This window comes from Limulus polyphemus, unplaced genomic scaffold (genome assembly GCF_000517525.1).
Source record: "Limulus polyphemus unplaced genomic scaffold, Limulus_polyphemus-2.1.2 Scaffold659, whole genome shotgun sequence".
Taxonomy (NCBI): domain Eukaryota; kingdom Metazoa; phylum Arthropoda; class Merostomata; order Xiphosura; family Limulidae; genus Limulus; species Limulus polyphemus.
In genome coordinates this window covers 237,871-250,273 of record NW_013666269.1, presented here as the reverse complement: position 1 = coordinate 250,273, position 12,403 = coordinate 237,871, and the positions used below count along the sequence as shown (strand labels likewise).

Genomic DNA, 12,403 nt, shown 5'->3' with positions numbered 1-12,403 from the left:
TGCACTTTCTCCAGTGTGACGTTTCTCCAGACTTTCTACTGCATTCATTTTCCCCTTTTTTCTTCCAGTGGAGTACAAGAGTCCTCACCACTTTCCAGTTCCAAGTCATTGGTGTGGTGGACCACGGAGACTTCCTCCTAAATGAGTTTAGAAATTTACTACGCTCGATCCTCCTCCTGATGTATGGTTCGAGATGGCAATGCCCTGTCCCTATGGTTGTGTGCAGTATATACCTCTTTTTTTTGTTAATTGCAGTTGCATGAGGTTCTTTCCCTGCTTCTATGGTTGAATTTGGGTGACTTTGTCTGCCTCCTATTCACCAAAACATGCATGCTATTACAAATAAAACACTCTCAATTCCTCTCAGTCTTCAGCAATAATATTAGAGCTCAGACAAGATGGTAAAATTTTTTGTTATGTCGAAACTTAATATACTGTTTGAAAGCAATTAAAATATTGTGAAATATCAAACTACTCCCCTACAAACTTTAGAACTAAATTATATTGAAAACAGAGACATGGATGAGAAAACTTTACAGCTACAAAATTCACATCTAGTTTCTTCTGTTGTATTACAATGGACTTCAAAAGGAATCAAAATGCAAACTCTTATTCTGGCTCCATGCTGTTACCTGGAATTACATTTGGAGGAGTCCAAATTCAGATTTTTAGTTTGAGTAAATAATGTCTACACTAACTCCAGCCTTGTTTCCTTACTTTTTTACAATTCTTATTTGCAGGTTTACAATTCTTATTTGTATATTTACAAATATACAAAAATCCATCTAGAAGAAGAAAAATTTTTGTAATAAAAACTGTATAAACAAGTTTTTTACAAAAAAAAACATTCAGCAAGTAAATTCTAAGTACTATACAAAACATAATTATACCCAAATATAAATGATACTTACCTTTACTTGGGCAATTCATTATCTAACTTTCTAGTTCAATCATAAAAAATGGTTAGTGTCCAATTTAAATTTTAACAGTTACTTTTCTTAAATAAAATTTTATACAATGTTGCTGGTGAACCTTATATTGTCATTCAAAATATTTCATCAGTAGCATCTTTCAGAAATTTTGTAAAAACACTATTTTTGTTTAGACATATGATCCACATATTCCTAAGTAATCCATGTCATTAAGTAATAGAAAATATTTTAAAATATAGTCTCACAAACCAAGCTCACCACAGATTTCCAGTTTTTCACAATCTATCCATGAAAAAGAACCACAAAAAATCAGTTGCTACCACTCAGGATATTCCTGCCCAAACTTACCTGTATAAGAGTGGAGCTCAGTATTGTTTATGGCAGGGTTTCTCAACACATGGCACAATAATAAAGACCCCCCCCTCCCATATGCAGTTCACGACTCAACGGTTTAGGGCGGTCACAGTTGTTCTGGTCCACAGCAACCTATAACTGGGTGTCTCACAGCCCACTGGTTAAGAATCACTGCTTTATGCTACAGTTTCTACAACACTCGTTGACTTTAAACATGGTAGGTATTTTGGTTTAAATCATTTGACTCTGACCTCAGAGTCAAAGGAAACCAGGGGTGTTCAGAAAGATATTTCTCTTCACCCCATTCTTGTGTGAGAATTACCATAAGGGGTCTTCTAAGAAAAAAATATTTAAAGGTAGTATTTGATAATTGGATATAATATGCACACACATGTAGGTATTATTATATCCCATTAAAGGGTACATGAATGCTTTGCGGACATTCTGGACAAAATCGAACAAAAGCGGTGCAGGCAGTAGGCCAGTCTCAGACTGGCTCCATGGCTTCCCCATTAAATCATACTGATGCAGTGATGCTATGATGAAAGCAAATAATATTATTCATTCTACCTCTACATTTCCCAACACTATATAATATTATGGGTCATAATTTCAACAAATTGCGGATATATAAAACCGTAGGCTCACACAAAATGTGAATGCTAGTCTTCAATATATGCAAACATTTTCTGAGATTCCAGGAAATTCCCGGGCCCCATTTGGACACCTGGTCCCGAGTCGAGGTACCCCTGCACCCCCCTCTCATAGGCCATGTGTATGTGTATATATATACTGAACCAATTTGTTGCTACATAATGCCAATTTCTGACAAAATAAATTAAAGAGGCCAACATTCTCAGGTGAATGCAACATGTCTCTACCACACAACCCCAACATGGCCAGTTTTAACACCAGAAAAATTGTGAAAAACAGAGAAAATCAAAAACTGTCTATGCCACTGCTAAGGTATCTTCATATAAAATCTCCCATATAAGTTGGTTGAAAATACAAATGAATAGTTCACAAAAATTGAGCAAAAGACAAAAATTCCAAAATTGTTTTATATCTCTGTTTGTGACCTATAAAAAAGTATCTTTGTACCAAATCCCATGTAAGCTGACCAAAATACAACATAATTTTCTAAAAAACCTAAAATTATACTTTTTGTGGCATCTTGACCCCCTGTAATTAAAAATGGACAAGTCCACCATTTTTGTTTGTCAATGTGTGGGACCTGTTGAAAAGTATCTGTATACCAAATCCCATGTAAATTGTTCAAAATACAGCCAAATAATTGACCAAAACTCCCAAAATTTGGCTTTTTTGTGAGCTTTGAGCCCCTTAAAAAGACACAAAATGGGCAAATCCAATTTTTTTTTATGTCAATGTGTTGAGTGCATGAAAATTATTATTTGTGCCAATTTTCATCTTGATTACTAGAAAAGTGACTGCACAGGAGCCCAATATAAATATTCTTGGGTTCTTTGACGTTTACCACATAAAATCCTTAAAAAGGACTAAATAAAAAAAAATGGAAAGTAGGTAATACATTATGTTCAAAATGACTGAAATGGACCATGTCTGAAAAATTAATATTAATTTATTTCATTATTACACAGTTGGATAAAATTGATAAAATGCTATTTAATTAAACTTAATTTTTTTGAATTATTGTAAAGGTCTAATTTTTAAACAACAAATTTAGTTTCATTAAAATAAACCAATGTTAACATTTTTCTTACATTGAAAATGTATTTGCGATAGGCATTTACATTCTCTCACATCTTGATGTTTGTCTGCCCTCTAAGCACTGCTAACAATTTTTTTGCAATCAGTGCACCACCCTATATACCCAATCAATTTCACACCATTTCTGAACATGTAGATATTATGTGACTTCTCTCCACCAACAGTATTGTGCCACCTATACTGACACAGCTAGCTATTCCCACTTAATTCTCACTTTCAAGAATTGGCAGGTTCCAAGTACCTATCAGAAATACATTTTCAGTGTATGAAAATAGCTTGAATCCCACATTGCAAAGGTGAAGGGAAGGTGTAGGTGCACAAGTATCAAACCAAACAGAAAGCAACCACCCAGAATGGAAGGGTGTGCTTGGGGATGAAAATGAAACACACCTGTGGGGTACCGCACTACTTCTGGAACATGTATGCTCTTCACTCAGAAAATAGGAAAATAATCCAAAATATGCAAGTATTTTCTTTTTCCGCACAAGTGTAATATGTTCTCAGAGGTACAAGCTGTAGCAATGTATAAAGAGCATTAGCCAGGTACATACCCAACCTCAACAGAGCATGCAGAAGTTCCATAACTCATCCTCGGCATTAGGACGTTGTGGCTTGGGCATGTGGACCATGTTATGTATATGCCCATCAAACCCAACCGTAAGTAAACAATGACATATGTCAAACAACTAGAATTATGAAGAGGAATTGAGCAGTCGGTTGAAACTGTACAAACTTTCAAAATAACTATTGGAGCAAGAAGTATGACAAACTGAAACCGACATTACAGGGTGATGGTGTTCCTCACCTCAACCCTAAGAACAGGGAAATAGACTGTGACCAGTATTACAGACAAAATCATAACTTACCTAACTGTAAGTGCAGGAAAGAGACATCCTGCATCCGGAATTATAAGAAAGACATGGAACATTCACCCAACCTTAGAAACAGAGTATGTTCACCCTGTTGCCATTACTGCTTAAAACGAATTACCTATAATATCAAAACTAGTAATGTTTGTTTGCTTATTTTCTCAGTCAAAAAATCATTCACACTACCATTTGTGCTCTTTACGAAACTTCTTACTTCACTTTTTTGAAAAAATGAAATGTCTTTCCTTTTACTCCTGATCAACAATTAAATATCTCTTCTTGAATTATGAATAACCCGAATGGATTGAAATATTTAATTATCTCAAAATAAACCTTCATTTCAGTGCAATATCGAAATTAGCCTGAATTCTTCATAACTTCTGAACAGTGGTTGACCCAACGGGTCATGGTGGTCTTGTAAAACAATAAAATTTAAGTATAAACAGATGTACATAGTACTGAGTTTAAAGCTATTTAAGATAAACAAATGTAGTTTCAAGTTACATTTTGAAGTCATTCTATGAAGAGAAAAAGGATAATTTAGATTTATTTCATATACTCTATGGTGATTATGAGGTCGGACAAATTGATCAACCTCATACAGAGTTAGGGTAGAGAAAATAAGAAACAAAATATAAAGTTTTACTGAAAAAGAAAAACATTTCAAATATATTCCAAGGCAAATAAATTGTGGGATTCTGTGAATTTGCAGAAAAAACTTCATGTCTGATATAAAGTTACTTAAAATGAATATATATTAAAATACGTTAAATGATTTGTCACTGTTGCATCCTTATTTGATCATAATAAAAAATACACCTGATATCACATACCAAAATGGAAAGTTTCCAAGAAAATTGCTACATAAATGTGCTTAAATTAATTTTATAACTTCTTCCACAGTCTATGGATAATAGAAAAAATTTCAATTATGAGCCTTATACTGTATCTATATCCACTTACCCTTCACATATCTTCTTAACTCTTGATTTTAACTGTTCTCCTTGAAAGAAGACAATGAACACACACTTATTCACTTGATCACCCTAATAAAGATAGATGAATGCCCACTTATTAACTTGATCACACTATTAAAAAACAATAATAATGCATACACACGTATTCACTTGATCACCCTATTAACTCTCTTGGTATGAACTCAGTCAATTTGTCTGACCTTGTAACCACCAAGTAACCATGAAAATATCTATACAATAACTTTTAACATCATATGTGTATCCTCACAAAATTTTGCAAACTTTTAGTAAACATTCCAAATATTTTGAAGACAAAAGATTTTTTTTAATCAAGTATTTTTACTAAGCATTTGTCTGTGAATATTTGTAATCAGTGTTGACCAGAAATACTTTTTACCTCTTGCAGTTTCACAGTTCATTTGTATAACCTCTAAAACATCCTAATGAATATAAAACCTTTTTATTGCAGTGAAATCTTGTTGTTTTCTTTACTCTAACTCAAACAGACTCAGTTGATTTCACTGATCTTGTAACTATCATAAAAAAATATGAGATAAATCTAAACTGCAATTTTTCTTTCTAGAATGACTGCAGATTGTAACAAGAAAATACAATTATTTATCCTAAATAGTTTAAAATATAATATTTTACATCTGTTTCTACTTAATTTTATTGTTTTATTGCTCTTTCAACAGTGTTTAACTAATAATACCACTATACAAGCAATAAACAAGATTAAGTTACCATATTGAATGACCTAATACATGAGATACTCATTAACTAACCTAACAAGTTCCTCATATTTACATTGCAATTAATTTTATATTAAATTAATACAAAAATATACATTAAAAAAAGAAATGTAGTACATGTGTTTGGTTTTTTATTTTTTTTGTTTTCAGCCTGCTAAGGAAACTTAACCCTACTTTTTTGTAATGATGGTACTAGGACATTAACATATTTTTATTTACTTCAAATATATATAGTTAAGAAAAGAAAATAATACATGCACAAAGCAAACAATGTCCTATATACCTATCATAATTTAACTGGCTTTCTAACTAAGGAAAAAATGTCTTGAAATAATTCATTTAGTTGCTTGATCTGAATGTGGCAATAGAAACTTTCAATCTGTAGGCAAAATAAGAAAATGTCTACTGAGAACAATGTAGCATTATATGTCACTTATTAACTTCAAACTTTGTCTTTCTGTTGGTTACAAATGATGTAATAGAATAGGTCAGAGAGAATATAATAGGTGGGCATGACAAGTTGGTTTGACTTTCTAGTTTATATCTCCATAAACAGAAAAAGATTGATGACTTAAAAAATTAGACTATGCCTTAGTGATTTCTATACTACAATGAGTAAGTTATGTTAAACTCAAGATGTCAGAAAAGGATAAAAAAAAACAGAAATGGAAAGTCAGAGTGAATGTATTTAAATATTTCCTTTTAAAATTAAGAAATAAAACTTATATAATATTTAAACAGTTTAATCAAATTTTGGATGTAACTGTAACAGGTTGCACCTTGTGCACTGCGGCCTACTTGTATTGAGAGAGTTAAAGAAAACAACAATTATGAATATCACTTATTCACTCTTGAAAAAAACCCACAAAAAAAAACAACAGATAAACACTCGCTTGTTTACCGGATCACCCTACTGACAAGGTAAGTAATTATGTATAATGCTACAAAGAACAATGTTTTGCTCAGGAAATAAAGTTATCAGATGACTAACAGTGGATAAAACTATTTTATATACATTTGTACAGACACAATAATTCACAATTCCGGTATTCTATAAGAAGTTACAACATAATTTTCTTTTATTTATTTTTGAGACATTTAAAGATATATGTTTTCTACCTGTATTTATAGAGTAATTTTAAACATTTTTGGTTTATTTAGTTTTTATGTAGTTTTGACATATGTGGTCAACAAAGTCATTGAGAATGTCTTGTTGCTTTGTTCTCTACAGTAGATAATGTCTATTATGTCTAGAAGAATATTGCAGTGACATACAGAATCCAGCTTGAAAGAACTAAGATTGTGATATCCTTTGATGTTTGAATTGACAATATCTGAATGTTACAACCAACTACTACTGTAAGAGAACAAATGTTTCAAGGTGATGTTGTTAACTGAATAAAGGAACCTAGCTTAACTGTATAACAAATATGCTTTCCCAGTTCAGAGTTCACCTGGAGCTATTCGAATAAAAGCATACTTTCAAATCATCATGTTCAGTTGAACAGAATCGGAGAGAAAGATGTGGAGCTAATTACAATAAAGTAGAATCCACTGTTTTTCAAAGTACTCAAGTACATGTGCTGCATTTTCTTTTTGTTTGTTTCATAATAACTACTGTGTCTTTTATTAAACTTGTCCAGTCTCATTATTTCACACACACACAGTACAAAAACTCAGTAAATTTATCAAACACAGATTACTCTTCTGATTTCCTGAATAAATCTACTGTTATGAGCAGGTATAACTGTAATTTGTGTCAGGAAATCAGTTTCCATCTGAAAATACCACAAGTACATAGGAAGTTCATTTCTACCAACAGCTTCTCATTTTCTTGCCCTTCTAACTCTAAACAAGAAAATAATACAATCTCATAGATTACATATTCAATGAGTTAAGTGCTAACAAGATGATACTTTTAGAGAAGCAAAACAATAGATCTTTATATTAAGCTCGTACAATAACAAACTGTTTATGTATGAAAAGTCTTAATCTTCAAGACAAATAATTGGTTGGAAATGTGAAGAAACTGGTTATAGCAAGTAGTAATTTTGTGATGTAACAGAATTCAAAAAGTTTCTACTTCCAACTCAAAGCAAGTACAGCAAAGGAAAGGTAATTCTTAGGTTTATGGAATTGAAAATACACTGGTCAGCTTTATGTAATAAACTTAAAACACTGTCTGAAACAAACTGGAGAACTTCAAAAAAGCTGATTATCTTGAGATGAATTTACAAGCTGCAATATAAGCACTTACATTTAATTCTTGATTACCATGTTTATGAAAATGAGACTACTCAATAAAGCTTTTATACATTCACTTTAGGAGGTTTTAAGTAATTTTATACATTACTCTTAAACAGTTTATATGTCTCTTTTTCAAAGTCTTCTCTATATAAGATGACCTAGGTATGAATTGTTCACGTAAAAATATAACAAAATGCAATAAAACTACAAGGAAGATTCAAATAATTATTGGTCATGAAACTTACTGACACGGGATCTTCCAGAGGAGTGTCGATTTCTGCTTGTCTGAGGAAAACATTTCCCCTACACACTCGCCACAACATTCGTTCAAAGGAAGGTAGTCTTTCCCTCAATACAACTCCTGCTACAAATCTACTCAAAATAAAAAAAGAGAACTAAGTTTATTTATTACACATTGTTTTCATACACAAGGTAGAAAATGGGTTACATTTCTTATCATTATTTCAAAATATTCAAAAACAACAAAGTAAAGATGTTTATTACTGAGAGTTTGTATACTACTAAAACTGATAGATAGATTCTTCAAGATTTTGTTTTGTAATCTTACGCCTTTTAATGAAGATGGGAACATTGACAGGGAAGTAATATAATAGCCAATGCTCGGTGAGAGGTTTTCGTTTATAAAATTTTGTTGTTCTCGACTTGATTTTTATTTTATTACCTCGTCTCCATAGTTACTATTTGCAAATATTCAATAACATTGTATGTCCATTTTATTGTTGTTATTTTTACGCTCCTTTATAACACATTTTTATCTCATCATTTAATTTCTCTTGTGCATATATTGTTGTATAGAAGATATTTTAAAGTGATTCATCAGGTGGAAAACGAATAGACAGATAGATAAACCGATATGTGGCGCCATCTAGTGTACCTAAATTCATCTAGAAATTTTCATAAAAGTGACCCGAAAAACGGGGCTAACTCGGTAACCCGTGGCCCGATTTTAACAAAACTTGTTTTATTCTGTTTCTATTTTCATTTCATTACAAATATGGTGGTGTTGTGCACCGTTTTTGCTGTATTTAATTACAACAAGCCCACAAACAAACAATCTCAGAGTTTTAGTAGTATATAGATAGATACAGTAATTGCCATGTTGCCAAACGCCCTCAAGCTGTCTGAAAATGCAAAAAAGCCCGCTACAGGGGGAGGTCCTAAATTAAAGGTGTGTTATAAAAAAATCGGTGAACTTGAGCTCTGTATTTTAACACCATATTCAGTTTTCTATAGTCCCCCATTTTCTGAAATCAACAAAGTGAAATTCTCAAATATCTTGGAACCATGCTGTTCAAAAACGAAAGAAGTTATGCTTTGATCATTCGCGTTCGTCTGCCTATTTGTTTATGTACGGTTCACGTGAACAATAATTACATATACTTTAGTCTAAATAGCAGCACGTCATAACTGACATATAGAGGGGTGGCCGTTTTCTTCCATAAATCGAAACGTCCTTATAAGAAACAAGACTAAACTAAATACTAATTGAGTTTGCTTTTCATCCTTCGTTTATAGCTATGGTATATTACAACGTGAAATGTCCAATTTACCAATTATGATTGATTTACACTAAAGTGGCTGGACACTGTACCAGCAAAGACATTCCCGTGTTCTGACTTACCTCCTCAACGTTATTAAACATATGTTCATCTTGACCTTTATTGACCTGGTTAGCACTCCTAGTTGCAGTATCCCTGAAGTAGATGGCATTTATTGTGATAAAAGCCAAAAAGACAATGTACGAAAATAGGTTGATCAAATGAAAATACATTCCATAAGAATTCCTGTGAAAAATAAAAACATTTCTGTAAGTTTATGTAGTAGTTGCAGACACTTATAATCAAGATATAATTTAATATAAAAAATAAATTAAAACGTTGGCTGCCATGTGCCTCACCGGTGGGTCTCAACTGACTTAATTATGGATTGCGTGACACACTGGTGGGTCACAGAGAATTACGTTTGAAAGCCAAATTTATCTTATGGCATTTGAGTTTGGGACACTGTAACTGCTCCTTGACACGTCTTAAATGTTTAATTTTTTCTATACTTAATTTTTTATGCGGCAGCGAACTTGTTAAGCTCAATGAAGCTTAAAGAGAGATAGATGTTTCAATGCAAGGTATTACATTGACACATATTTGAAATAACTTAGAGCCAAATTAGACATTTTTCTCACTTAATATCTTTGCCATAATTGTTATGTTTGTGGTGTTACGGAAGATAAAGATGGGGAAAAAGACGGTTTCTTTGTTTTTATCATTTCATCCTTTGTGTCTGTGAATGTGCTTGTTTGTTCGCGAACTCCTCCCGCAATCTTGAATCTAGCATGGCCAAACTTCGCAGATGGGTTCGCGATGGTCTATAGTCCGCTACTAAGGGCATAGAGGGGGATAAAACATCACTGAAATGTCGCCAGCATGATGGAAATATAAGAGTAGGTATTCAGTGTCACTGAGCCCAAATATAGCAGTGCATTTTATGTCCCTCCCCCTCAGGATTCCTGGGGGTCATGTTTGACACTATGTTCACTCATAAGTTAGCGGGACCAAACTTGTGTTACGCGCACTCAGCTACTAGAGGTGGATAACCTAACCGTGTTTGTTTTCAGGTACGAACTCTTCCACCCTCTAAGGTAGCTATAGAAGTGAGGAGCTTGCTTAGTACACTAATGTCTTTGTGAATCAGGAGGGGAGGGGGATTTTGAATTCCGCAGCGGAGTTTATGTATTTTCTATTAGGCTTCAAAAATGCTAATATGAAAGTAAATTGCGGTATGTTTTTAATAGAAACACTTTAATTTGTGTTATGTTAAATGCAACAAAAGCAATATCATAACCAGTTGGGTAATGTTATATGAACAATCAGTAGTAGAAAGAGCACTTTGCTTCTTTATAGACCAAAGAAATCGTGTAGTTTTTATATTAAATATCTTTACTCTTATATTGGATTAATTTATTTTCCAGAAGTTTTTATTTGACAAAATAATAATAAAAACTTAGTAAAAATGATGAAAAAGTTCGCGATACTTTAAAAACACAAATAATCATTAAAGTAAATAAATCAAAATTCGATAAATCCGATAACCGTACAGCTTTTGGAAGATATGTATAATTGTTGATAAAACAGTTGGAATTAGCACTTTCGATCTCAGTATAATACTTTGTGTATATCTATGGGAACAGTTAGATAAGCATACAAGAATATCGTATATAGTTCTAAAAAACATATATTCCATGATATAACTTACCATTTGGTTTCGAGGTACTTCACACATAACGGGTGTGTAAGAAGTTCTTCACGTGAGTAGTCGATCATGTACTGAAACGACAAAAACAATTATCAGTTCTAAAAGTTATGGCTAGATATCAATGATCAATACAGTAGAAAGAATAACACTTTGCTTCTTTATAAGCCAAGGAAACCAAGCAATACTTTTTCTATTAAGTATCTTTACTCTCATATAGGATTAATTTGTTTCCAGAAATTTTAACGAAATATAAATAAGAACATTTTATGAAGTATTATATTTTACTCTTTACATTTTCGTCTACATGACCATTGTATCGCACAGTTTAAAGACCAGCTTAATACTTCGCTAAGCATTGCACTGCTTTAAATATCTAATAAAACATGGGCTTCTATCCATGGTACATTATTTACGAACTAATTAAAGATGTTTTCAATAAATTGAACTCAGTTGACAATTATTTGTGATATGTGGAACACAGTAATTACGTAGATTCGAGTATCTGATTATGAATAAAAACTTCATAAGGCTGTAGTATGCAAAACAAGGCCGCGTTTAGAAAGTATTAATATTAGAGCGAAGCGTAATTACGAGCGAGAACTGTATTTGTATCAAGCTAAACCGAACCTACTTTGTTTTCAACCCTCACAAACACGCGCTAACAATTCTTCTCGTAAAACAAGTACAAGCAATCACCAACTATTCCTAATATTAATATTATTTGGTTATGAGCAGCTGAAAACTAACATTCTTTTGTGCAGTTTACTGTCGTGAAATTTTAGTAAACAATATCAGAGCTAGTTATAAAAGCATAGAGGATATTATAAGAGTAATAACAGGAAGGCAAACTTATAAGCACGAGGAAAAGTTTTATTGATGGTAGAACATACTACATGTTCTGTCAAAATATGTAGTATGTTCAATCATCAAGAAAGCTTTCCCTGATGCTTGTGAATTGTTGTTTGCTTACCTATTATTATATTAGAATAATGTAGTTCCTTACTCAAGTATGTTATGAGTAATAAAGGAAACGAATTAGCTTATCCCATAGCTTCTCACATATACTAAAAAATAACGTGCAAAATTTAACAGATTTCAAAACAAAAAAATGCTAGGAGCCTGAAAATATGGAGAGAAACCTGCCAACAACATCGACCGCCTATCATGAAGCTATCCTAATGCACGACTACGTGGTCACAAGTAAATAGACACCACTTTTTCAGAAAAAAAATAAAACTTTTCAGTCATATTCA

The 12,403-nt window shown here is 32.5% G+C and overlaps 1 protein-coding gene across 2 annotated transcripts in view; it reads right to left on the bottom strand.

The window, feature by feature from the left end:
* Positions 1 to 12,403, bottom strand: part of LOC106459775 (V-type proton ATPase 116 kDa subunit a-like) — an 89,862-nt gene that overhangs the window by 54,156 nt on the left and 23,303 nt on the right. For both annotated transcript variants that reach the window (XM_013919431.2, XM_013919432.2), the window contains exons 6-7: positions 8,126 to 8,252; positions 4,868 to 4,950 (exon numbers count right to left, since the gene is read on the bottom strand). In XM_013919431.2, the coding sequence (XP_013774885.1) occupies positions 4,868 to 4,950; positions 8,126 to 8,252 (210 nt within the window). The remainder of the gene's footprint in view (positions 1 to 4,867; positions 4,951 to 8,125; positions 8,253 to 12,403) is intronic.